The 27,798-nt window shown below is 51.0% G+C and overlaps 1 protein-coding gene across 3 annotated transcripts in view; it reads left to right on the top strand.

Annotated features, from left to right (window-relative positions):
* arhgef12b (Rho guanine nucleotide exchange factor 12b) overlaps positions 1–27,798 on the top strand; it is a 92,292-nt gene that overhangs the window by 24,391 nt on the left and 40,103 nt on the right. For 2 of the 3 annotated variants that reach the window (XM_088939658.1, XM_088939656.1), the window contains exons 2-5: positions 17,964–17,987; positions 19,412–19,503; positions 23,120–23,176; positions 25,796–25,894. In XM_088939658.1, coding sequence (XP_088795784.1) covers positions 17,964–17,987; positions 19,412–19,503; positions 23,120–23,176; positions 25,796–25,894 — 272 coding nt within the window. The remainder of the gene's footprint in view (positions 1–17,963; positions 17,988–19,411; positions 19,504–23,119; positions 23,177–25,795; positions 25,895–27,798) is intronic. The other variant, XM_088939659.1, reaches the window with a different exon arrangement.

Below are 27,798 nucleotides of genomic sequence, written 5' to 3'. Positions count from 1 at the left end.
CCCCTAAATCCTGTGTCTAAAAATAGTGCGGAGAAGCGGACCCTCCCTGCGCATTGTTTCTGGAATGTGCAGCAGCTCCCGCGGGGGGCGCCGGTGGCCCCAGAGAGCACGCTGCTCGGCTTCCTGCTCTTTCCAGCGCGCTAACGAGGGGCCGCCGGCGCGGTGCGGGGGGCTTTCTGAGCTCTCTGATGTTTTCAGCCCAGGGGACGCGCTAAAAACCCACCCTTTGCGCTGGGGCCCTTCAGGCAGGGGCTGGGCCGGGGCCAGGCCCGGGGGTCCGCCAGCAAGGCGGGGTGGGTCACCGACCTCCTCGCTCGCGCGGCGCCCCTCGTCATGTCCTTCTTCGACCGCGACGCTCCTCGTCATGCAGACTTGGTGGACTCTCTTGATTTGTGGCTGAATCTGTGCTGCTGATCCATTTTGCCATTCCTCCTGTTATCCAAGAGAAGTTTGTTCCCGGTAAAGGTCAGAGCAGTCTGGCGCCGGGTTCCTGGAGCACCCAGGATAGTCCCACCACTCCATCATGGGGCGCACACCCCCCAAATGCCCCGGGACAGCTTAGACCCCAACTAAGAGTATATTTTATTGTACCTGAGAGTCAGATCATTTCTGGTCACGTGCATCTTACCCACATGACCAGGCTTAACAGAACAGTCACAGCTGTTGGCCACAGGCAGGTGTTCTCTTAATCTCTGGTTGGGTTTGATGCTGTAGTAAAAAACTTAAGCATGGCTTCACAGCTCACACTCATCTGCCCTAGACTGCAGTCAGGTGACGGGGCCCCTTGTCTCCATGCAGATTTTCTTACTGTATTCAGGGCCCTCTATATAACTACACAGACTGATGCTAATCAGTGCTGCTCCTACGTTAACAGTTCAATTGGAAGTGCTGCAATGTCCTACAGCATTTGAGCAGAAGAGAGAGATCGGCCGCTGTAGGTTCGGAGGTGGGACTGTGGGCAGTTCTCCACTGAGCTGGCCGCGCACTGGGGAATTCTCTGCCCGGATTTCTTCACGCTGCTTCACGACTGCATGAAAAACACGGCCTGCAGTGAGAGACATCAGCCTGGCTGTCCTGGGGCACTCCCTCCTCTCTGGGGAGCGCTGGTATCATGCGTCCGTGTAGTGAATTTGGCAGCGGCAGTTTGAGATCGGGATTAGGCTCGAGCAGTATTTACGGTCAATCTGCAATTAGCTGGCGTGATGTAGTCCAGAGCCCAGTAATGTTGAAAGCGCTCCCTTCATGACTTCAGCGCAGCCGCCCATCAGCTGGGCTCCGTTTCTGCGCTTTTAAATATCCCGACAGTGTTGGCCTGTCGGAGCGCTTCACCAGCTTGTTAACTTCTTCAGCGCGGCCGGGACGCGCGAGAACCCAGGTCGCCCACGTGCTTAGCGTCTCCGGATAGCGTTTCCCATCTCGCAGGCGTCTTTTGGCCGCTTGGACTGTCTGTTCTATTGCGTTCGGACGGCGTCCTCTATCCAGCCGGCCTCTTCTTGGGCCGACGCGTACCGGTGCCACCAGGCCTGTCTGGTCCCGGGCGCAGACGCTTGCTTGTCCCATCCGCCTCTCGAGCTGAGTCTGGGCCGTTCGGTCCCGAGGTGCGGCGGCGGAGGGGCTGCCCTCCTCTTCCTCGCCAGCGGTTTCCGTCGCAGCCTGGCTGAGGCCGTCTCTGTTCATCAGAGAGAGAGGGAGGAGCAGGGGTGCACACTCGAGGGCCTGTTTGCGCGTGTGTGGTCCACCACTAATTAATGCAGGATAATTAAAGACCAGAGTCTGCGATTAAAAGACTGCAGCTTGTGTGTGTGCGCGTTTGAACATTGGGACCTTTTTTTCTTTCCTGCTGGTGCTTCTGTCTCGGATGTCAGGTGGGTCTTGTCTTTTGTAGGGAATGTGGGTCATTCCCCTGACAGGGGGAGAGAAAAGCACAGCGCAGCAATACTGTTGGATTTCACTGAAGCAGTCGCTCCAATTAGGATTATCGATGAAAGAGTGAGGTGGCTCATCACAGCTTCAGTGGTGGATGATTCTAAGAAAAAGCTCCCAGGTGATAGTGTGGGAAGAGACACAAGATAAAATGACAATATCTTCCAGCAGCAACAGTGTAGAGAACGATCATTGACCTGTAATGATCACCATGATAATTCACCCAAATTCCAGTGTGCAAACCTGTGCCTGGGGCTTTCTGCTGAGCTCGTCAGTGCTGCAGGCCTGGTTTTCCACGTCGGTGGCCAATAACCTGACTGCTATACCATACTGCTGCTCAGAGCTCTCTCCTATACTGTAACAGTTCCCTGAGATGGGCCCCCTCAGCCAGCCTGTTTGTGTGCCAGGAGCATAATGAAGTGTTACTTCAACAGTAGGTGTTCTCGCACTGTGTACCAGCCTTTAAAGACAAAGCTGAAACGCCACACTGCAGTGCTCCTTGAAGGAGGAATGTTCTGGGCTTTGGGCTGCAGAAGAGAGGGTTGCAGGTTTAAATCCCAGGTAGGACACAGCTGTCGGCACTGTGATCAAGGACACTCAAATTGTTCCGTTCAAATGTCATGGTGTATAAATGTGTCCACGCCAGGTGGTGTTTATAAATGTTAATTTTTCCTTGGTTGACATATCTGGTTAAAAAAAGTTAAACCAAAAGAGCTTCTGCAGTGTTAGCTAATAGGAGCACCTTTTGTTTCACTTTGATGTGTCTGTGCACGTTAAACGCACGGTGAGCTGTTCACACGGTGTGTTCGGTTCAGTGTATTTGTCATATGCACGAGTGCAATGAAATGCTCATTTGCACGTATGCCCCGAAACAAAGACATCAAGGAATCACCAAAAATATAAACACAGAACAGCAGCAGCAACAATAGCAAGTTAAATAAGATACAACTTAAAAAAGTCTGGTCGAAATGATTAATTCTGCACGTCTTCAAACCACTGCAGCAAGCAGCTTCTGTCGTGGATGGGCGGACTGGTCATAAACCAGATGTGCCTGGGATCCGAGACAAACTGCTGTTTCTGATTCCAGATGTGTCACTTCCTTCCGGAGCACAAGAGTGATGGAACAGCTTCTCCAGGCCGGTAATCCCAGAGTGCTCTTTGCGGAAGAGTGGAAAATGAGCCGGCCGTCTTGCGCCGTGCGAAGACTCGGCCCCGTTACGTGCACAGCTCCTCGCACGTCAGCCCTGCGCGCCCTGTCTTCCCTTTAATTGCACGTGTGAGCGGAAGACCAGAGGCAGGAGAAATTCAAACGATAAATCAAGCCTCGCCGGTATCTGTTGTGCCCTAAGGTAGCCTTTGATATTGTAGCTGATAAAGCCGAGTGGGAGCAAATGCCAGGAGCTGCCGACATGCCAAAAATGTGTCTCCAGCTGCAGTTGCTCCATGTGTTGGTGCGGGAGCTCTGTGCCTACATGCCCTCGTTCGGGTACATGAGGAATTTCACTGTTGGTGATGGTTTGTATCCGTGTGTTTTAAGTTTTGACTAATGTTATTTGTCTAGTTTTTTTTTATCCATAACGTGTGGATTGGTGGCTTTTCTCTCTCATCGGCGGTTGGCGTAGCTTGTTTTCGCAGTTCTGTGCGCCCCCTCTCTCTCTCTCTCTCCTTCTCACTCCAGATCGCAGCTTTACTCGCACCTTAACCTGGCTGCGATATCGGCGTCTGTGTTCAGACTGGCTGCGAAAGCAAAAAACCTAACGCAGCAGGTGGGAGGTGGATGTGAACGTTTCAGCAGTCGATTCCTTTTTTTTTTCCGTTCGGAAATTAGCGCGGATTAGAACAGGCACGTTCGCTTGAGCCCGCAGCCATGTCACCCTGCAACTTACTGACCACACCTATAAAACACACCCCTGTGGCCACTTGGGTTCGCAACAGCACTGCAAAACCACAGCCCAGCAGAGCGGCGCTCTCAAGACGATACTCAGGCCAGTATCACCCTGCAACTCACAACTGGCAGCCCACTGAAGCTCAGCAGGTGTGAGCCTGGCCAGTACCTGGATGGGAGAACTCCTGGGAAAAACTAAGGTTGCTGCTGGAAGAGGTGTTAGTGGGGCCAGCAGGGGGCGCTCACCCTGCGGTCCATGTGGGTCCTAATGCCCCAGTATAGTGACGGGGACACTATACTGTAAACAGGCGCCATCCTTCGGATGAGATGTAAAACCGAGGTCCTGACTCTCTGTGGTCATTAAAAATCCCAGGGTGTTTCTCGAAAAGAGTAGGGGTGTTACCCCGGTGTCCTGGCCAAATTTCCCATTGGCCCTTACCAATCATGGCCTCCTAATAATCCCCATCTATGAATTGGCTACATTCACCACTCCGACGGCAGGCGGAGCGACACTCCGGTTGGTGTATTTCTCGGTCGCATTTAATGGCAACGTCAGCTCAAAGATTTGGTTCAAACCACCAAATGGAGACGGGCGTGCCAACTAGCGGACCCTGCTGATGCGGGATTAACGCTAGGATGAAGAAGAAGAACAGGCACGTTAGCTCTGAACAAGGCTCTGTTGCACTTGTTCTTCGGGCGTCTTGCTGCTCCCGGTTAACGAGCGGCACAGTGTGTTTTGTGCTGCAGCTGTGTCGATGGCAGGGCAGAGACAGTTCGCCCTCTCCTCGGGCTGTTGACCTCCCGTAATTGAAATTTGGACAAAAAGCCCCAAGATGAAGTGACGCCGACCTGCTACTTTTCCAGTGAAGTGTTGTTTTGTGTGTTATTTCACTGGGCTGTGTTTTTGTCCGTGCGTTAACAGCTGTAACGTGTTGCCGGACCACAGCCGCCGCTGCTGCCCTCTGCCCTGCTCCTGTGGGGGTGCCTGGTGTTTGTGTAGTGGGGGGAGCCCCAGCGGAGCTGACGGTGGGCTGTGAACGAGGAGGCTGGCCTGGCTGCCTTCACGCCTCGCTGTGAAGCCAGACATGTGCACCACAGCACTCCTCACAGGTGCCCCCTTCCCCCACCCCCCAGGCTGCTGTAGAGGGGGGCTACGTTGTGTTTGGGGGGGGGGCGCAGCCAAGCCGCCAGCCCCCCCCAGCAGCCGGGAGCGTACTGCCTGAGAAACGGCTTGCCCTCTTTCCGCCAGGTTGGCGCACGCTCCTGCCACCCTGTTTATCTCCGACAGAGCAGGCTTCGGCGCCGGCACCAGCAGCTCGGGAGCAGAGTTACATTTGTGAATCCCGAAGTCGGAGGGAAGGATCCAGGATCCTTGTTGTTCCAGGGGTTCCAGAGCCCTGATACTGCCTTCACTGCAGGAACGGCCCAGCCGTGCTGGTGAATCTGCGCCTCCTCCTGGTTGGATCCCGAGATGGGGAGGGAGGATGCAGGGAGACGCAGTTCGAGGGAATGGAATGAGACAGAGAGAGCTGGAAGACGAGAGGAGTGGAAATGAAGGCAGTAGGCTGATCTGTTCGGTCGTGGACTGTGTGTGTCTTGTGCAGTGATGGTGATCCAGCTCGACAGTGTTACCTCTCAGGCTCCCAGAGAGAGAGGGCCTTACTTTCACCTCAGAAAAGACTGGATTTTAGCAGGGAGAAGAAAGGTGGTGGTGGGGAGGACTATTGTACTGTTTTTCATTTCTGTGCTCCCCTCCCCACAACCGAAGAAACTACCAGAAGGAGTAAATGAAAGCTTCTCTTTCTCCACTGAGCATCCCATAGCTTCTGTGCAGTAGCGTCACGTACCCAGTATGCCGACGTGTGGTTTAACAGTGTTCTTTAAATCTCTTAAGAAATTTGAGGAGCCAGCTGAAGCTCCTGAAAACTGCAGCACAAAACCATTTCACTGCTCCGGGTTTCAGAGGCAGTTGAGCTTGGTGACTTTACCAAGGACCTGGCTGCGGGAATGCTTCAGACTCCTGCAGGAAGGGGGGTGTGGGACGCTCTCCTGCCTGCTGTTCCCCATCCCTCTTGACTCCCTGTAACTCAGAATACCAAGGCGAGAGCCTCAGGAACAGGACCTTATTTTTGGAGGTGTTGGGCTTGTTTGAGCTCGGCGGGCGGTCGTGGAAAGGAAGGGCTCCCTCTGTGTCTTCCAGCAGGAGGTTCCGATTGCGTCGGAGGTCAGGGAGCGGTGACCTCTCGGCTATCCTGATGAGCCGAGCAGAGGGGATTGCTGGAAAGGAGGAGCAGGGATGAGAGAGTCAGGTGACGTGAGGACCGGGAGAATGGCTGGGCTGTCCTAACATGCTCATCTAGTCTGACAGAGCGCGTCAGGGGATTGGGAAACCGTTGGCACACAGCAGTAACAAGGTGGAGGCCCGAGGCCGGTTTCGAAACTGCTACCTCTGGACGAGAAAGTCTCTGGTTTAATGCCAGGTTTAATGCCATGCGGCGTGTCTTGCTGGTTTGGTAGTGAGTGGTTTATAAATCTCAGGATCTCATCCATCTGTTTCTTGAAAGAAGCCAGGGTATCGGCTACAGCAGCATGGTTGGGGTAGCATGTTCCACACTCCCACAACTCTTTGGGTAAGTGCCTCCTGTTCTGTTCTCTTCGTGCACATCCACGTAGTGTCCTCTCGTGCCCTCTGGAGCCACAGTGACCATTTCATTATGTCTGATGAGCTAACAAGTGGATGTTTTCTTTTGCTCTCAGTGCAATGCTTGCCCAGGTTATTCCTCTATTATTTTTTTTTGCTTGAGACCCCTTGTGGAGCACTCCAAGCGGCCATCGCCGGGTTTTAGTGGGTGTACGGAGAGCATCTTTCTTGTGTTTCTTCCACACTTTTAGATACAAACCTAAGATGACAAAATGGAGAAACGGAGGCCTTGCGCTTTCTGAGCTCTTCATGGGACCACCTTTCTCTGCATCAGCAGTTCGGCAGATTTACATGAGAAATATCACAGGAATCCACACTTTCCATACCCTGGGGGCTGGTGATGGGATTCCAATGTGGAAAAAAGCTGAAACGTCTTGTGTAAAAATGGGGATTCAGCCAAGCTGATTCCCGTGACGTCATTCTACAGTCGGAGACATTTATAGACACCATGGCTTTTACACAGAAGGTTTTACTCCCTGTGCCCGAGTCTTACAGCTCGTAGCTCGCTGACAGGAAATGGCTTGTGATTGTGGTTTATTTTCCTGCAGAGAGAAATGGCCTGACATAAACGCACTTGGCTGGCCGTGCTGTGATGCAGCGCGAGTCTTCAGGGCGAGCAGGAGTGCGGGTCTGGCCGGAGAGTGAGTGGCAGGAGGTTGGGGGAAGGGGGGGGAGGTGTTGGTAGTGTCTGCTGAGGCAGATGAGACCAGACAGCGCAAATGGAATGTCGTGCTCCTTCTCTCCCTGGTGTTTGAACCTCTTCTTCTTCACACCGTGATTAATCTTGAAGCTGAGCTGTGCGGTACAACCCTACTGCTCTCTGCTCTGAGGGTTGCGCAGGGACCTGGGATTTGAGTTGATTTTCCTGCAGACTTCCGTGTTACCGGGATCAAAGGCATGCCTTTGTTTTTAACCTGGAAAACTGCAGCGGGAGCGAAGGAGACCGTGAGCTCCTGCAGCAGCAGCGCCAGCCTTCCCAGGGTGTCCTGTGAAAGCAGCTCGTATCGGAGATCGCTCTGATCTTGGATCCCGTGACCTAGATTCGAGTGCTGAGACTCGCTCATTTGTGTGTGTGTGTGCGTGCGCACGCGCGTTCACGACAGCAGCTCACTTCTGTGGTTATTTGATCATGGTTTTCAGGGATGTCATGCAAATAATGTGGTGGGGGATGAATAATAGATTATTCCTCTCTGCTGTTCGTGCACGCACACGCCCGCTCGTGTCTCCTGGCTCTCAGCTGCTGCTCTGTGCTGGCCTCGGCGTGCTGTGGACTGGCTTGTCCATCTGCGCAGGCAATCTGCTACTCGCTGGTCACACATGGAGCGGGCACGCTGGTGGGGGGGGTGAGGACGGGCTCCAGGTCCTGCTCCGATCGTGATGCGTGTACAGAAAAGGCCCACGACGGGTTTAACTCGTGCGAAGTCGTGCCCCGAGCCTGCCCATGCGGGTTATCATTTCATTTCAGGCCGGTCCCTCTCGGTGCAGTGAGGCGCAAGGCACTTGCATGACTGTGGACCCCGGAGTTGTCCCCTTTCTCCTCGGCAGTGGCCTTGGCTGTCAGAGTAACGTCCAGGACGCTCGTTCAGAGTCCCGCTTGAGTGGGGGCCTGGCTCATTTGTGAAACAAGCGCTCTCCTGATCCCGAGTGCACGTGCGCCCTCCCTCCCTCCCGCGCTGCAGTGTTGTATCCAGCGAAGGGCCGGTGTGCCCCCCCCCCGTGCCCTCGTGTCCAGTGTCAAAGCATCTGCTCAAATCCCCCGGGGGGGGGGTGTATACTGGGGTTAGGGGATGGGCTTACCAGTCCCCCCCCCACCCCTTACAATACTAAAACGCAAAGTGACAAACTAGCGTGAAGAAATGTTCGATTCCGAGTCCCGGCAGTAAGGCAGAAAGGGAGAGGATCCCAGGGTTTTGCTTCTGGGAGAAACGAGGCAGAAAGACACTTGTTCAGAGCTGTCAGGACAGCAGGCCTCAAAACACAATACCAGAAACCGGTTAAAGACGACAAGCAGTCCCTGCGCTCAAGCGTGGCAGGACTCTCTGACGGAGCAAATTACCTGCAGAATTTGAAATTAAGGACATATTTGTGAAAAGGGGGTCAAAATGGGAAAGATGTGTAGAGACACTTTCTATCTGATGCAGTAGGAATGAAGATGCAATTAGAAACTGTATGCAAAGGAATGTAACACTTAATGTGGTTTTCTATACACCCCATTTTTTGTATTTTGTATTTTTCTTTTTTTGTGTGTGTGTGTGTAAAAAGCAACACTGTAAGCATCCACATAACTGCAGAAGTGTGAGATCCTCACACTTATATAGTGCTTTTATAAGTGTATCCACTCCACTCATGGCGCTTTACAGGTAATGGGGATCCCCTCCACCACCACCAGTGTGCAGCACCAGTAAGCTCACCCCACACACCAGCTCTCATTGGGGAGGAGAGCCACTTCAGAGACTATTAGGAGGCCATGATTAGTAAAGGCCAGGGGGAAATGTGGCCAGGATACTGGGGTAACACCCCTACTCTTTTCGAGAACCATAAGGAGTCAAAACCTTGGTTTTATGTCTTATCCGAAGGACGGCGCCCTTTTTACGGTATAATGACTCCATTACTATACTGGGGCATTAGGACCCACACCGACTGCAGGATGAGCGCCCCCTACTGGCCCCACTAACACCTCTTCCAGCAGCAACCTTAGTTTTCCCAGGAGTCTCCTTTCCAGGTAATGACCAGGCTCACACCTGCTGAGCTGCAGGGAGCTGTCAGTCATGATTTGCTGCGTGTTATAGCTGCTGGCAAGAAGAATCCTTCACGTGTCATTGGGGAAGGGGGGGGGATTCTAAAGACTTTATTCCCCAACCTTTTCCATTAAACAAAGTAGGTAAAAAAGAACAGCTTCAAACAGCAGAGATGATCAGAAATCCATGTACAGGAGGAGCATGTTCTAGCAGAGAGAGAACCATATCAATTATTGGAATTATTGGAATTCTGGCTCTGTGAGGTCTGAGCTGGTCAGTACAGTGAAGTCTGGCTCTATGAGCTCTGAGCTGGTCAGTACGGTGAAGTCTGGCTCTATGAGCTCTGAGCTGGTCAGTACGGTGAAGTCTGGCTCTGTGAGCTCTGAGCTGGTCAGTACGGTGAAGTATGGCTCTGTGAGCTCTGAGCTGGTCGGTACGGTGAAGTCTGGCTCTGTGAGGCCTGAGCTGGTCAGTACAGAGAAGTCTGGGTCTGTGAGCTCTGAGCTGGTCAGTACGGTGAAGTCTGGGTCTGTGAGCTCTGAGCTGGTCAGTACGGTGAACTCTGGCTCTGTGAGGCTTGAACTGGTCAGTACAGAGAAGTCTGGGTCTGTGAGCTCTGAGCTGGTCAGTACGGTGAAGTCTGGGTCTGTGAGTTCTGAGCTGGTCAGTACCATGAATTGTGTGTCTGAGCTGGTCAGTACGGTGAAGTCTGGCTCTGTGAGCTCTGAGCTGGTCAGTACGGTGAAGTCTGGGTCTGTGAGCTCTGAGCTGGTCAGTACCATGAATTGTGTGTCTGAGCTGATCAGTACGGTGAAGTCTGGCTCTGTAAGCTCTGAGCTGGTCAGTACGGTGAAGTCTGGGACTGTGAGGCCTGAGCTGGTCAGTACGGTGAAGTCTGGCTCTGTGAGCTCTGAGCTGGTCAGTACAGTGAAGTCTGGGTCTGTGAAGCTTGAACTGGTCAGTACAGTGAAGTCTGGGTCTGTGAGCTCTGAGCTGGTCAGTACGGTGAAGTCTGGCTCTGTGAACTCTGAGCTGGTCAGTACGGTGAAGTCTGGCTCTGTGAACTCTGAGCTGGTCAGTACGGTGAAGTCTGGCTCTGTGAGCTCTGAGCTGGTCAGTACGGTGAAGTCTGGGTCTGTGAGCTCTGAGCTGGTCAGTACAGTGAAGTCTGGGACTGTGAGGCCTGAGCTGGTCAGTACGGTGAAGTCTGGCTCTGTGAGCTCTGAGCTGGTCAGTACAGTGAAGTCTGGGTCTGTGAGGCTTGAACTGGTCAGTACAGTGAAGTCTGGGTCTGTGAGCTCTGAGCTGGTCAGTACGGTGAAGTCTGGCTCTGTGAACTCTGAGCTGGTCAGTACGGTGAAGTCTGGCTCTGTGAGCTCTGAGCTGGTCAGTACGGTGAAGTCTGGGTCTGTGAGCTCTGAGCTGGTCAGTACGGTGAAGTCTGGGTCTGTGAGCTCTGAGCTGGTCAGTACGGTGTAGTCTGGCTTATAAAATCTATATATATTTATATATATTTGATTTAAAATGTATTTTTTTATTTCAGTAACATTTTAACATAAGCATTGACAAATGAACTGAAGTGATGATCATCCCGAGAGTCGACAGTGATTCTGGAGCCCTCGCCTTCTGCCCCCCCTGCGGCGGCGGTGCGGAGCGGAGAGCGCGGCGACGCCTGTCGGCAGGCTGACGGAGGCCTGGCCCGGGCTCGCTCGTTCCGGCTGCAGAGCGCGCGCCCCAGCTCCTCCGCGTCTCCTGCCAGCCCTCTGTTCCCCGCAGGCCTGAGCACACGAGCCAGCAGGGAGTCCGGGAGGCCTGCAGGCTGGAGCAGGGGCACAGGCTGAGCAGCACTGGCACGTGTTGGCATGTTCATTCTATAATAATAATAATCAATAACTATTTTATATAGCACTATTATAGCAGAACAACAACAAACAAATACACAAGATATGTGCAATGAAAATACACAGTGAAAGGAGACAGTAGATGGGAGTATGGAATACAGCAGGAGCAAAGGGGTAAAGAAAAACCAGTCAAATAAAGGCTCTTCTAAATTAATAATAATAATTGCTTACACTTATACTTGTATAGCACTTTTCTGGACACTCCACTCAAAGTGCTTTACAGGTAATGGGGACTCCCCTCCATCACCACCAGTGTGAATTATCCACCTGGGTGATGTGACAGCAGCCATTATGCCCAGTACTCTCACCACACATCAGCTATCAGTGGGGAGGAGAGCAGAGTAATGAAGCCAATTCATAGATGGGGATTATTAGGAGGCCATGATTGATAAGGGCTAATGGGGAAATTTGGCCAGGACACCGGGGTTACACCCCTACTCTTTTTTTGAGAAACACCCTGGGATTTTTAATGATTTCAGAGAGTCAGGACCTCAGTTTTATGTCTCATCCAAAGGACGGTGCCTTTTTACAGTATAGTGTCCCCGTCACTATTCTGGGGCATTATAACCCACACAGACCGCAGGGTGAGCACCCCCTGCTGGCCCCACTAACACCTCTTCCAGCAGCAACCTTAGTTTTTCCCAGGAGTCTCCCATCCAGGTACTGACCAGGCTCACACCTGCTGAGCTTCAGGGGGTTGTCAGTGGTGAGATGCAGGGTGATATGGTTGCTGGCTAAAGAAGAAGGTTTTGAGTCTGTATTTGAAAGAGTTTAGGGAGGGTGACACTCTTTATCCTTAGGGATAGAATTCCAGGCCCTGTTACCTAAGAGTGTAGACAGGCTTGGGGGACAGATAGGAGACCAGACTTAGTAGAGCGAAGGTTGCGAGGTGGGGAGTAGGGTGATAGTATCTCAGACAGGTACTGTGGTGCCAAGCCATGCAGAGCCTTATAGATGAGCATGCAGATTGTGAAGTCGACATGAAACCTGACAGGAAGCCGGTGCAAGGACTCCAGCAGAGGAGTAAAGTGATCACTAGACCCGGTCAGGATTCTGGCTGCCGGATTTTGTGGATGTGGATTTAGCATCCCCAGCGAGTAGAGTAGTCAATTGAGAAGACAAATGTGTTGATCAGCTTTTCAGCAACAGTTAGCGATAACATAGGACGTAGTCTAGTGATATTTGTCAAGTGAAAGAATGGTGTTTTGACAACATGTTGCACATGTGGGTTGAAAGTTAAGCCTGAATCAAATATCATCCCCAAGTTTTTTAATATTCTGGACTGCCACACTGGCTGATTCATCCTGGCCTTCGGCACGTATTCAGCACATATATCCTGGACTGGCATGCTGGCGTATATATCCTGGCATTCGTTACTATATTCAAGACTGGCTTGCAATGGCTTTTTCATTCTGGCATTTGGCAGATATCTTACTTCGATCATGCTTGGCTCTTCAGACATTCAGTGTTGCAAGATGTAAAAAGGAAAAAAGCAACTCACCAAAACATGTCTGTGATGCTTTAGACGATCCTCGGCTCCTGTCTGTGTTGTACAGGTGTGTGTGTAAGGATGTTCCCTCTGTCTTTGTTTACTCTTCATTATCACAGGGTTTGGCAAGATTAGAAGCTCTTGGGTTAGAAGGCAGGTTGCTGGTTCTTTCACAAACGCACAAAGGAAGGCTTGGAAGGTTTTTGTGAAAAGGCGTGTACATTGCATGTGCTCTTTGTAGACGGGGCCATACATGTGTTTGCAAAGAACTAGACATTTCCCAATTTGAAGAAGTAATTAGGAAAAAAACGATCCCAATTCAGGGCAGCACGCTGGTGCAGTGGTTAACATTGGTTTGTTGGGGCCCTGGGTTCAAATGTAGGCCTGGGGTGCTGTCCGTGGAGTTTGTATGTTCTTCCTGTGCTCACGTGGGTCTCCTCCAGGTGCTCCAGTGTCCTCCCACAGTCTGAAGACGCGCTGGTAGATTGATTGACTTCTGGGAATGTTGACCCTGGTGTCTGTGTGTGTTCCCTGTGATGGGATAAGGGATTGTGGGACAGCACCGGGCCCGTCCTCCGCTCTGGTGCTCTCGGCTCGTTCGGAGCGTCTCGGTGCCGTTCCTCTGCTTCCTTCCCGGGGTGTCCCTGACCCCGGTCATGGCCCCTTTATTTTTTGCCGCGAAACAAAGCTTCAATTGAGCAGCCGAGGCCTGCCCCCGCCCCCCTGCTCTCCTCCTCGTCGAGCCTCAGCGCTCAGGGCTGACAGTCTCATGCTCTCCAGCGCGTCGGGTTCGCCAGCAGCAGCAACAGAAGCGGCGGCCGCCCCCCAGCCCCCCCTCCCCCTCCCCCTCCCTGCTTGCCAACAGGATCTGCGCTCCGGAGAGCAGGAGGGAGCTCCCTAAAGTCCGTCAGTGTCACCTCGTCCTCCCCTGATCGCTGAGATCAGAACGTACTGGAGGTCTGGTCGTCCTGGAGCTCCCGCTGGCACACGGGCTGGCGGGAGGCGGGTGTGGGTCAGAGGTCAGAGGGTCAATCTGCTGACCCAGGGATGTGGAAACCTACACAGAGCAGGAACAAGCTGTTCACCTTCAGAGCCTTCAAGCTTTGTGAAACAAAGGAGATCAGACCAGTAATTAGTCCTGGATTAAATAAAAAACCTTGCAGCCAATTAAAAATTAGTTACCCTCAGTGTTAGATGGTGTCTTAAAGAGGGATTTGATTTTCTTTTAATTAATCTTAATTCACTTGTGCATGACGGTGCATTAACCCTGATGCAAGGAAACTAGATCCCTATCTAAACGATGTACGCAATGGAAAGCCGCATCTTTGAAAGATAATCTCGTTCAGCTTTAAAAAGTTAGTATTCAGCTGTAACACAACCCGCGCAGTGTAACGAGACGGGTTTTGTCCCAACACGTTGGAGGGGTGGATTTGTAGAACTGGGCTTGTACCACTGTGCTTGGGAGGGCCCTCCGAGGTCAGATCGTTGTGCTGATGCTCTCTAGGGATTTGAACAAGTCGGGCCTGTTTTTTAATGTCATGTGTCTGTGCTCAGTCATGCCCTGATTATCCTAAGAGCAAACAGAATGCTCTGCTACAGACCCCACCCCCTGACCCCCCTCTGCCTCTCTGCACCTCCGTCGGTGGAGAGTCGCCCACGGGCCTGTAGGCAGACTCAAGAATAACACCCCTGGGGCACTGCTTAAGAACAGGAAAAAAGACCTCCCCCCCCCCCGCGAAAAAAATACACTGCATTAAGTGTTCATCCTGCAAATAGCTGCTGCACCCTCTGACAGCAGCCGTACCGCTGGCCCGAGCGGCGCCGAGCGTGAGAGGGAATGCAGGTGCGCAGCTCCTCCTCTCACGCGCTGCAAACACAGCTGCAGCTTCTGGGAAACCCCGTCGCGGGCTGAACTCTGCGGGGTGCTGCTGGACGAAGAAGTGGATGAAGTGGGGGTCCCCTCTTTGATGCGCAGCTCTATGTCATCCTTCGGGATTATAGCCGATTCCGCTTCCGGAGTCAAAACGTGAAGGTGTAACTTTGCCTCTCTTTTGAGGATGTGGCAGGACGTTTTTCTTTAGTTTGTGTCCGTTTCTGTCCGAGCTCCTTGCGGTGCGAGTCCTCTTCTTGGAGACGGTGCCCCCACACGTGAAAGGGCAGCTGAGTCTTTGTGCTCGTCCATCCCTGGTACCCCTGGATTGATCCCCCCCCCAAAATGCAGGATAACATCAGTCTGGCCTAATGACCCCCTCTTGTTCGTCATCAGTCTTTGCTGTGAATAAGGGCTGTGCGGATTCAAGCCAGTGGGGTGATTTTACTCATAACCCTCCCACCCCCTCTGCCCAACACCTTTCAACCTAGCTTTCCAGATGTGATCTGCAGGAGGGTGCAGAATTAAAGTGCAATCCAGCTGCAGGATTGTAGGAATCTGGCCTAATGCAGGCCTAAACTCTTGCATAATTTTGGAATGAGTCAGAGAGGGGGCAAAGATCACTGCTCTGTAAGATCAATGCAAATAATTGCTATGGCGTTTGAGATTATTTCTGGAGATCAAGGACTTATAACAGGCTCAGTGCTTACAGCTTGAATTTGAATTTCTTCATGCTGTTCTTGAGCTGTGTGTTTGCTCTGTTACCAGACTCCAGGGGTGCTAAAATCCCGAGATGTTTTAGGGGGGACTTGGCCAACATGTGAGGGGGATACAGCCAGATCTGTAGCAGTTTCTCGTCTTCAGCAGGATGCTCCCAGGAGTTGGCTCCTGAGTGTCTAAGCACGATCTGTGGCAGCGCGGTGGCACCCCCTCGAATGGGGCCACTTCCTGTCAGGAGGAAGAGGTCTCGGCCCGCAGGCGGTTAAGTGCGGAGAGCCGCGGCGCTATCGGGGCAGCGCACTTGCTCGCCCACCCCCGTCTGGCCCCCCCGCTGCAGCTTATCAGCCCGGGTACCCTCATGCTGAGTCACGTGTGCGCCGCGGGGCCGAGGGCGCGTGGAGGTGGCGTGCCCTCTCTATGCTGCAGCCTAATCATCATCATCATCATCATCATCATCCTTACACTTCTGTAGTGCTTTTCTACACACTGCACTCAAAGCGCTTTACACGTAATGGGGATCCCCTCCACCACCACCAGTGTGCAGCACCAGTACGCTCACCACACACCAGCTCTCAGTGGGGAGGAGAGCAGAGTGATGAAGCCAGTTCAGAGATGGGGATTATTAGGAGGCCATGATTGGTAAAGACCAGGGGGAAATTTGGCCAGGACACTGGGGTTACACCCCTACTCTTCTCAAAAAGGGCAGATTTTTATTGACTATGGAGAGTCAGGACCTCATTTTACGTCTCTTCTGGAGGACGACTCTTTTTTACGGTACAGTGGTCCCCATCACTATACTGAAGCATTAGGTCTACACCGACCCCAGGGTGAGCACCCCCTACTGGCCCCACTAACACTTGCAACCTTGGAGTTTTTTCCCAGGAGGTCTCCCATCCAGGCTCTGGCCAGGCTCTCACCTGCTGAGCATCAGGGTTGTCAGTTTTGAGTAAATTTGAAAGCATGGCATTCTCCACCGGCGCTGATGATTAACTATCAAGACAATATTCGACTTCATGTTGGTGATTATTAGTGTAGTCGGATTAATTAAATATCAAGCAGGCTTATCAGAAGTCATTAATCCTTTTGTCATTGCTGTCTTTTAGGGAGCCTAGACTTACGTTTCTTTAACGCAGTGCTTTTAGGGTGCTGGGGTGTGCTGCTGGCAGTCGCTGTCAAACGAAGTCAGCTTTTTTCTTTCACAATGCAGCACAAAACCTCAATAACCAGCACCATGTTGAAGACCCACCCCCTCCGAAAATAATTCTTTACAGTTTCTTTACACTTTACAAAAATAAGTTTCTTTACAGTGCTCTTTGTGTCTTTACTCCTTCCGCCTCATCCTTGAGGTTTTCTCTCTGAGTCTTTTCAGCCCGGGACATCTGAAATGTTGCTTCTCCGGAGTCGTGGCTTGTTGGAGCTCGAAGCTGCTGTCTTGGTTTATTCAACTCCGTTCCATGAGTTAGCTTTGGAATTTGCGCTCATCTTTTTTTTTGTGCGTTTACGTTGGTGGTCTCAGGACGTTTGTTGCCGGAGGCAAGATCACTGCAAGAAAAGTTCCTTTTTTTTGGTGTTCAATCCAACGTCCAGCAAGTTCTCACACAAAAAACATGTTCAGCATCGTTTTCCTCAAATATTCCTGAACTTCTTTCCACTCTGCAAAGTTGGTTTGCCCTCAACAAGCCAAACTGGATTCCCCCCCCCCTCCCATGGTCACCCCTGTGTAACCCCAGACAGACAACCCCAGTAGGCGAATAATCCCTTCAGGCTGAATTAGCTGTCGGGCTCAGATATCTAGTTCATCTCTGTCTGCTTTGGGGCTGTGCGAACAGGGCAGTGAGCAGTGTTTCCCTCGCTCCCTTTCAGATGACGTGAGAGCTCCAGCTCTGCATTAGAGCCAACAGCAGTTACGGTCTTGCGACCAGCGAACCACACTTGAAAAAGTCTCTCAGCAGGACTGAGAGAGGCTCCCACAGCCCCCGCCCTGTCCTTCTTCAACATCGGCCTGCAAATTTCACACACTCAGGAAACGGGAGCCCAGCCAGGATCCCTCACAGTTTCCGGGAATCCTTCCCACAATTCAGCAGTGTAGTCAGTGGGCTTGACGTGAGTGCCATTGTTCTGCTGAGCAGGCTATTGTTCAGGGGAAGGAACAGCAACAAAACAAAAGTGACCCGCAAAAAGTCCCCAGCTATTTATAAAAAGCGAAGCTCTCCGCTCAGACTTGGTCAGGACACTGCTTGTTCCTACAGACACTCAAACAAATAAATATATGCAGGCTTTGTCAAGGGTCTTTTGTTTATTTCATGGCTTTAGTGTTTCATCTCGGTTTGAAAGAAGAATCGCTACAAGACAGCTGTACTTGAACCAGTTTTTATATTCCTGTTTAAGTACAGCTGTTGTATCCTTATGCAGAGAACTTCATTCAAATTGCCTCAGGAAAAATGCCCTGCAGCATAAACCCCTCTTCAGGTCTCCAGTGTAAATAGGAAGTTGGTTTAAATTGATGTACCAGATTAAATAGAAGTTTATTTACTTACATTTCTGGGTGTGTTGAGTCTCACCGAAGTGTCCTGTCCAATCTGATTTCATGAGTCATGGCAGTTTCCGCATTGCAAGTAGTACCCTAGGTGTTTTTAGTCGTGGAGCTCTCAGGAAATGCCTCCACTGCGGTGAGAAAATTCCACAGGTTGAATTTCCTGCACACCTCCTGATCATCTTCTCTCGTTTGTCTTGCAGGTTTCCCACCAAAAAACCAACCAGGTAAGGACTGTTTTATTGCCTGTCTGGTTTCTTTTCTGGGGTCCGAGGTAGTGAAATAACCTGACAGCCGCCTGTGATCCCCTGTAACAGGAGAGCGTTCCCACGAGCGCCGAGCACAGCGCGACTGGGCGGATACTTTATCAAGGAGCATGGGGCCTGATGCCTGATTAAAATATTAAAATAGTCAGCATGGCGACAGCTCGGTCTCACAGCTGCAGCCGCATCATTTAGAAGCTGGAGATTGACCCTCCTAGTGCGAGAGGTTTCTTGTTGCAGGAATAGGGAGAACGTGTGTTTGTCAGACAGCCAGTGCTTCAAGCTAAAATGCCATGAGAGGTTTTTGGGGACTTGTGGTTTCCGTTCCAGAGGAACTGAGCAGTTCTAAGTGATTGATGGAATAAAGGCAGAATAGCTTAGGGACTGCAGCACCAGGCACAGATGAGACCCAGGGGATCTGGGGGCTGACCTGCTGTGAGGTGTCCTGGGTTCATCCATCTAGCTTTGTCTACTTAGGATGTCACATCAGCTTGGCATCTTTTCCCATAACCTTCTCAAAGCAGATGTGCAGCAAGGGAATGAAAGGGTAGAAGCAACACACTTAGCTTCACACAGTGAGCGGAGCGTGCAGCCCCTCTCCCCCTGCAGCAGCCTAATTCCCCGAGTGCTGTTCGGTATCGACGAGAGGGAGGAGGAGACTTTTCCAGCTCCCTCTGAACGGAGCTCTTTCACTTCCAGAGCGGAACAGCTGGTGCTGAATCCCAGTGCTGGGAGTGGGAGGGGGGGGGGGGGAAGCCTCACTCAAGGGCCCTTCTGTGTAGAGCCTTTCACGGCTCCGGGTCGGAGGTCACCGCTTAAACGAGACCCTCTTAAAGCTGTAGAGGACCAAGGAGCCAGTCAGGGGGACAGACACGGGCCTAACCGCAGGGTCGGAGCACGGAGGCTCTGAGTGGAAGGGGAGAATGCCAGTTTGTTAAGGATTTCTTCAGAAGTCCTAACGACAGAAGCCTTCATGAATAGAGTTCTTGCTTCCTCGTTGGCCCCCCAGTCTCCAGACACATTATATTCTTGCGCAGGAGAAGAATGCCTCTTTATTGTGAAATGGTAACGGCTAGTTATGTATCGTTAGAGGGATTTTGACTCCAGAATTGCAGTCTTTTTTCTTTTTCTCCTGAAACATTTGCCCCTTTCAAGGAGTGACAGTACTATATGTGAGGCTCCATGCCCCACTGCTGAGGGGGTGGAGAGTGGGGCTGGATTTTTCACGGGGCTGGGCAGTAGGGTTTGAACTTGAGCTGACGTGACTTGACGCGCAGCCAAGGATATTACATCTTCATTTTCGCCGAGACCTTTTTCCAGGTTCCCTGCTGTTAAACTGCGGCACCTGGTCGCCATGACTCAGCTCTGTCTTCGTCTGTATCTTTCAGGCAATGTAGCATCCACAGCAAGGACCCCCCTCCAGACAAGAAGCACAAGATTGAGAAATCCTCCGTCTCCTCGCATGAGTTTGACCCCACAGGTAATTCCACGGGGGAGAAGTGCCCTACTGCACCAGGTCTAGTTAACACACACTTGCTCTGAAACCGAACATTGTGTATAGGTACCGAGTTAACTTAACACACACCTGTTTGAGGAGAACGAACAGTGTGCTGTTAAGTGTATGTAGTATGTTTTGCTAAACATGTACATACGCTCCTGAACAGAGAGGCTTTGTGCTGTGTGTGACATGTTTGCTGAACATGCACAAGAGCTGTAGTAGTGATACCCTAGGTCTTGCGCATTAACACTTAGGCTCAAAACGTAGGCTAAAGAGTTGTGCGCTGTGCCTACACTGTGCTAAACGGATGTGCATTACTTCAGACACATCACTCCATTTGGCTCAGGCACCAGATCTCCTCGGCACAGAACATGCTGCTTGTTCTGGGAGACTGGGAGTTATTCTGCTGCTTCCTGGTAATTCACAGGAAGAGATTATATTTGGCTGTACATAGAACGCAGAGTTCCACAGAACTGGTGCTGACTGGGAGAAACAGTGATCTGTCAGGCTGTGTTTAGGTCCTGTTGCTGGCTTAACTCATGGTGAATTTTCCTTTGTATGAAGCGCAAGGCAAAAAAAAAAAACTTAAAAGAGCTAGATTGACGCTCTGACGAGCAGAAAGCATAAGACTGATCCTTATCGCCATCATAAGACCCAGTGGGACGTGAAACAGGCGTGGAGATGTTCGTCCTGCCAGCACACTGTCAGGAGCCCGTTGAGGCTGTGCGATACTGGAGGTTGTTTGTGTAGAACTAGAAATTCTCAGCGTCAGAATGGCAGAAATCCCGCTTCGCGTTTTGCCTTCTACTTCCAGATCTTATCAAAGGACAAAAACACGTCCAAGTTGTCTGAATCCCTCTTCAGATGCTGTCCAAGCTGTCAGCTTAGGCTGTGGTTATCCTCTCTAATCTCAGCCTGTCTGGGTTTGCCGTCCCAGAGCCTTTTGAAGACCCAGGGTTTCTGAAACTGAAAGTATTCCCGATTTCTCGGTGCAGGGCCGACAGCAGCCTTAGTCTTGTTTCAGAAGAGGTTGGGTTCAAAACACTTCCGGGTTTCGCTTTATTGAGAGGATTGATCCAAAGATCCGTGTAAGGAGTGGGGAAAGGAGTCGAGACCATTCCGTTGGTTTTCCCACATGGATGTCATTGCGGGATGAGAGCTCAGAGTGAAGCACTTCTGCTTTTCTAACCATAAAAACCTTGACATTCTAGAGAACTTTTGGGATTAAGATACACTGTCAGTGTGTTTGGAATTGTTTTTGTTGCCGTTGACATCTGACAGAAAAGTTTCAGTGGGAGTTGGAGAGAGAGCACTGTGTTGTAGTTGGGTAATAATAATAATAATAATAATAATAATAATAATAATAATAATCCTTATACTTATATAGCGCTTTTCTGGACACTTCACTCAAAGCGGTTTACAGGTCATGGGGATCCCCTCCACCCCCACCAGTGTGCAGCCCCACCTGGATGATGCACCAGTACTCTCCCCACACACCAGCTCTCAGTGATGAGGAGAACAGAGTAATGAAGCCAGTTCATAGATGGGGATAATTAGGAGGCCATGATTGGGAAAGGCCAATGGGAAATTTGGCCAGGATGCTGGAGTTACACCCCTACTCTTTTCAAGAAACGTCCTGGGATTTTTAATGACCACAGAGAGTCGGGACCTCTATTTTGCATCTCATCCAAAGGATGGCACCTTTTTACAGTACAGTGTCCCCGTCACTAAACTGGGGCATTAGGACCCACAAAGATCGGAGAGTGAGCGCCCCCTGCTGGCCCCACTAACACCTCTTCCAGCAGCAACCTTAGTTTTTCCCAGGAGTCTCCCAGCCAGGTACTGGCCAGGCTCACACCTGCTGAGCTTCAGGGGGTTGTTAGTTGTGAGTTGCAGAGTGATACTGGCCTGAGTATCGTCTTGAGAGCGCAGCTCTGCTGGGCTGTGGTTTTGCAGTGCTGTTGCGAACCCAATTGGGCACAGGAGTGTGTTTTATAGATGTGGTCAGGGATGCAACAAAAGTCCTTTCCAGTTTACTCTTTTTTCTGCAAATTCAGATTTAGATGCCGAGTTAGTTATTGCAGGAGGCACAACCTAAGTGCTAGAACAAAGATTTATTTTTGAGTGAAAAGCATATAAACACACCCAGTAAAATAAACTTTTAAAAAAGGTATTTACATAACTGGTGTTTTGGTAAAGGGGAAGAATGTTTAATGTAGAACAAATGAGAATGTATATAACTTAACGTATGGCTTTGTTAGCTATTATGTTATAGAACATTAGCATTTCAGATGGTTTCAACTAGAGCTTCTATTGAATCAAGAATTGCCAAGCTGTGATCATTTGTTTCTTGAATGCAGTTATTCTGATTCATTGTGGTCCTAAAGGTATAAGTGAGTGTAACTCTGATTCAGATTTAAATCAGACATTTGTCATATTGTTGATTCTCCAAAAATGAAGACAAAAATGTTCACGGGGTTTGGGGATGGTTGTTGGCGAACTAGGAGGCCATGTTTTCCCACAGAAGAATCTGGTTTTCTCAGGAGGATATTGAATGTCCTTTACTGAGCAGTGTCCAGCCCCGTGCTGAAGCCAAGCCAGAGGGACTGGCCCAAGTCACCCAGCTCTGCTCAAGCGGGCCGCTGGGTCTGGCGCTGCTCGGCGGTCACACGCATGGCGCTGTGCTTCTCCTCCTCTCCAGCTTCCTCTTGTCCAAGTCTCCTCCCTGCCTTCTTGCATGCTGCATGGTTTTTTCACAGGCAGAGCCTCAGGAGTCCCACCCTCATTCCTTTCCATCATTTTCTGAACAGACCGCATTGATTTCTCAGGAGTGCGAGCGATCTCGTGCCCTGCTCCCAGTCCTGCAGCTCCTGTCCGACCTCGTGCCTGGGGGCTTCATCAGGCTGAACCCTGGCGTCTGTGCTCCATGTGAATCAGCCCTCCCCAGATGTGCTAAAGTAGTATATCAGGTTGTTAAAGAATAGTATACTGCTGCTGTTTTCACATGCAGTCTTGAGTATCAGGGAAGAGCTAGACTTTGAGACAGGTTATTTAATCAGAGGTATTCCACTCCCTAAGGAGAAAAAAAAGGCTTTTCAGTACACCAATCCAAACTTTTTTTCTTTACTTCCTTGCTCATCGTGGATACTTGGGGATAACCTGGCTACCTGATGTTGTTTAAGTGATGTCGGGAGGAGCCACCCATTAATCTGCTGCCTGCAGAAAACAGGGTCCCCTTGATCTCAGCGCGGCAGCCAGAGGACTCTCAGTGGAGTCTGTATTGCCACGGCAGAGTTGTTTTTTCTGCCATGGAGTACGTTAAAAAAAGCTTTAAGGCCTGGCAGTGGAACACAGAGCCGCTTTCTTTTGCTTCCCCTGGAGCGGCGGAGCGATTCCGAGGGCTGGCGCTGGGATGCGAGTTTGCCGCTGTCCTGCTTTTCCTTGAACATTTTCCATTACAATTTGGTGTCCATGTTTTCCCACATATCTCTCTCTCTCTCTCTCTCTCTCTCTTTCTCTTTCTTCCATGTGTTTGTGTGTTCTGTTGTTGTTTGTGCCGCGCCGCTCGGCTCCTTGCCCCGCCCCGGGCTGCGGTCAGACCTGGTGTCCCGGACGAGCCGGAGCTGCGTGGACGGGGGGAAGCCGGAGCCGTGTGGTAAGCCCTCGGTCTTGGCGTCGCTGCTGCCCCGGCTCTCTGCTTTCTTCCGTTTGCGCCCCCATCCTCCCTCCCTCCCCCGTTCCCCGCAGCCCTTTCCGCCTCCCCCCCCATTGCCTGTGTCTAACGCCCCTGTCTCGTGGCGCGCTTGTCACTTGCGGCTCCCGCCCCTTCTCCCAGCTCTGAACTGCTCCGTTCGGAGGTGGCTCGGGGCCCTCCGGCTGTGAGCGCCCCATAGCTTCGTACGTGCGCCCCGACAAGGTGTGGCACCGTCCCTCCAGGTGAGCCGGGGACGCTCAGCGGCCTCAGCTTGAGGGTTTCTTTCAGAGGCGTCTTGACACTGCCAGGGGGTGCTGGCAGTGGGGTTTGTGAGGCGCCGTAGGCCTGGACCCTGGGTCCCTCGGCTGGAGCCCCACCTGGGGAAGCAGCGTGTTGCCTTCATGCATGGCAAAGCTGTGCTGGCCAGCAGAATGGCCGGCAAATTTTCTTCCCTCAGTCGAGGAAGGCATCATAAGCCCTAAAAGTGTGGCGGGGTTTTCTTTCTGAGCAGGCGGAGTCTGAATGCGAAAACGGGAGGGCTTTTCACGGCTAGAGTCTCACCTGGAAAGCCAGCCTGAGACAGTGGGCTTTGTTTTCACCAAAACGCCCGGAGCTGTTTCAGACCGGGGCTGCTGTCTTGGCAGTGTCTCGTCCAGCATGGGGGTGCCAGGGGGTGTTGTTCGGCCGGAAGCTGGGGCTCTCACTCCTCTCTAAGGTCTGTGATTTAACAGGGACACCCTGAAGGCAGCATGCTGTTTTCGTGGTTCGTTTCCACCTTGGTGTGGTGTGAGGAGAGAGAGAGATTGTTTGAAAGAAAAAAGTTGAAACGCTAGGTCTCCTCGTGCTCGCGAAGGAAGCTGAACTCTTTTTAGCTTTTTAAAACATCAGTCTTGTTCCTCCTTGCTCTGCCCTGTGGGAAGTCGCAGTGGTTTCTGATTTGTTTTTAAACGATTTTCAGCGAGGTTCTTAACACCTCCCATCATTCAAGAACGATAAGATTAAGAGAACACAACGGACAACCAAAAAAGCCCACCATGAAAGGAAATAGTTTACAGGATCATAAAGACAGATAAAGATGAAATCTTCACTCTTCAGTTGCCTTCTAGCTCTTGAGTAACATCCGTCCCATCGGCCCAGTGATTTCTGAAGGGATGAGACCCAGCTTCTTTCACAGGGAGTAAATAGAGAGCTGCACCTCTGGTCTGGGATTCACAGCTCTTACCCCAGGGTCCATAACCGCACACAAGTTTTACAGCATGCTTCAGAATCAGCAGTGATGGGGTGCTGGTGTTGGCTCTTGAGAATCCGTCCTTTCAGATACAGACAGCCCGTTTGTGCGGGGCTGTATTTTGAACAGGGCTGCTCTCAAGAGTCTGAGGGGTTGGTTCCGGGAGCCTGTGATTCGTCATGGCTGAGTGCGACATATGTTTGGCTTCAACGTTTCTGTAAACCTCTTCAAGTGCGGCACAGTAAGTAACAGTAAGAAATGAATTGACCGGGTCCTCAGTCCCAGGTGCGAGCTGTCTGAGTTAGGTACTTTGCTCAAGGGTACGGCTGCAGTACTACACCGGGGAATCGAACCCCCAGCCGTGGAGTAATGAGACCAGAGCTGCAACCGCGCTCCTCCTGCAGTGAGCCCGAACACCAGATGCTCAACTTCATTCCATTTCTAAATAAGACTCAACAGAAGCATTTCAGGGGGTGTCTTGTTTAGAATAACGACAGGAATTAAAAAAAAAAAGTACGAGCACCTGCTTGCGAGATGTTCCACAGTAGCTGCAGTTACAGCCTGCAGTTCAGAAATGTGGATTCATTGCAGAAGTAAGGGGGAGACCAGAGCCTCTACCTTTCAGCAGGAACCAGCTCTGACTGTCGGAAACGCCAGCCGCCATGCTGATGCGCTGCGTTTAGGTTGGATAACTGGGCACTGGGGTGGGCTCTGCGTGTGTCATGGGAGGGTTTGCTGTAGCCAGTTCCTAGTCTATTGACTGATGGACCCGCAATAATCAGTGAGCACAACATTACGGTTCTTCAGTCTGCACAGGCCGATACCTGGATGTACTGCTCAGCTCTCCTGCCTTATAACTGAGCAAGACATCTTGTAGAAAGTGAGGTGAGTAAATTGAAATCGTGCTGTCGGAAGCTGTACATCTGCCTCCTGTTTCTGGGACCCGTAGTAGTGAGCAGTAGTGTGCTGTGTTGTGGACAGACTGAAGCTCCTTCCTGTGTCGTGTACCTTCTACATGACAGCTGAGGGAGTGAAAAACATGTATTTGAAGCTCAAAACCACTGTGGTGGTAAAAACCTTGTTATGCTCATTATATTTTTACTAAAGGGAAAGCCAGTGCTCATTTGATGTAGGAAACATTCACTGCGCGTTGCAGGTTTGAACATCTTCTAATTATTTCAGACATGCCCGAGATGTACAGGTTTGACTGTGTAGCATCACCCTTGAAAATATGATACTCTGGTGCTTTAGGGGGAATATGCGGTTCATCGGAAGGCATGTGTCGTCTCGCTCTAGTTCCTGTAGATCTCTCTCTTCACCTCCTCCGTGTCTCTCTGTTTCTGCGCACACAGGGCTGGTTCAGAGATGTGTGATCATTCAGAGAGACGATAATGGCTTCGGGCTGACCGTGAGCGGAGACAATCCTGTGTTTGTGCAGCTTGTCAAAGAAGGTAACGCTGTCCTGTTGATTTCCAGGGGGTGGGGGGCTCGTTTTCACTTTCACTTCCTTGACTGAGGTGTGACGTGGGCTGGGCCGAGCAGTGACCTCTGACCTTCTTCATGTTGGTCTGATGAGCTCTCGCACAGACGTCCCTAACCCTGTACAACACACCAGATCATTTCACCCTACTGTCCAGAGCAGCGCTCTTCGCCTCTGCGCCTGGAGAGAAACTGCCTCATCTGGTTTTCCTTCTACCTAATCTCTTAATGACTTAACTGAATCAATTATTGCCTTAATTGGTCTTAATCACAGCAGTTTCTGTGAACTGTAACTCTCCAGCGCCAGGAGTGAAAATCATTTACATTCTGCCTTTTATGAGTGTATTTTTTAGTGTTTACTCTTGTGTATTTATTTAAAATACCAGGCTAGTTAATTTAATTTAATTTTGGATCTATCAGTTACTTGTATAGTGTTAAATCTCAGCCTACTGTGGAATTGTATGACTGTGATGACCCTCAATACTCTCATGGAGATGAGGATGGGCAGACAGTTCTCTTCAGCCTTGAACCCTCAAAGTCATTGTCAGAAACAACCCAGGGGACATCTGCAGAATAACCAGTGAAACACCCACCAGAGGACACAAGGACTACAGGGAAGTGCATTTAAAATGCGAGAATGAGAGGGTGGTGGGAGTGTGGAACAAGCTGCCCAGCCATGCAGGTGAAGCTGATGCCCAGTTTTCTTTCAAGAAATGGCTGGATGAGATCCTCCCATCAGGACAGGAGGCACTTCTCTAACCACGGAGCTGTGGGAGTGTGGACCAAGCTGCCCAGCCACGTTGTTGAAAGCGATACCCTGTTTTTTTTTTTAAAAAAAAAGGCTGGATGAGATCCTGGGATCCTTTCTCTCCAGATTACCCAAGGGCCTGGACGTGGCGCATGACCTCTTCTCATTTGTAACCTTTCTCGTGTTCAGAGCGACGTACAGATGGTTCTGCTCTGATTGGAGCAGGGATGTCGCCACTAGCCCGCGGGCTCTCAGCAGGTGACCGTTCTCTAGGGAGCCCGGAAAGCCCTGGCGGACTCTTCCCGGTCCTGTCCTGGAGGAGTTCTGTCCTGGAGTGAACGCACTGCTCTCTGCGAAGTCCTGATCACTGTCGGTCACTGTGACTCAGTTGTGACCCAGGCTCTAGCTACCATGAAACTACTGGAGTAACATTTTCCTTTCCACAATCTATACAGATATCACGAGCTCATGACAGGGGTTTCACAGACAACCTAACAGCATGAAGTCTGGAAGCGTGTCTGTGCAGACGGGATATACTGCCTGGGGGATTCTGTTGCCCAACCCTTCGTGGACATTAAACTGGTGTAGAATCATCATTTATCTTTTAGGTGCTGTTTGCATTTATTTCAAGCTAAATACAGTGCGCCAGAGCCACTAGACTGAACTGTGTACATAGCAGCGCTTTCTTATTATACAATGTAATAATTACTATGGCAACGCTGAAACTGTCTGCTACACTCTGTAATCCAGCAGATGCCAGTGTTTGGAATTTAATCCTATAATAAGACCCTTTTTACTATGAAAGCCCTGTATTTGGGGTTCAGCCCTTGAAAAGATCCTTGTATTTCACCAGGCAGACGGCTTGCATGTGGCGCAGTTTATGTTTCGCACACAGCAAAGGCCCCTTTTATTAAGGCTAATTTGAAGCCGGTACTGTCCTCGCAATTAATTTGCTCAGATCTCAGATGGCCAAGAAGCAGAATATTGTGACTGGAGTGGAAGGCATTAAGGGGGGAAAAAGAGGCCCCCCGCCCCTTCAAAATCCCAATGAATCGAAGCAGGAACTCGCCCGGCCTCCTCCTGCGCAGCCGAAGTTCGCTGGCCTGCCGGGCGACTGTCCTGGCCAAG

Source organism: Atractosteus spatula, chromosome 22 (assembly GCF_055471065.1).
Source record: "Atractosteus spatula isolate fAtrSpa1 chromosome 22, fAtrSpa1.hap1, whole genome shotgun sequence".
In the NCBI taxonomy this organism is placed as follows: Eukaryota; Metazoa; Chordata; class Actinopteri; order Semionotiformes; family Lepisosteidae; genus Atractosteus; species Atractosteus spatula.
This window is presented reverse-complemented; position numbering and strand designations above follow the sequence as displayed.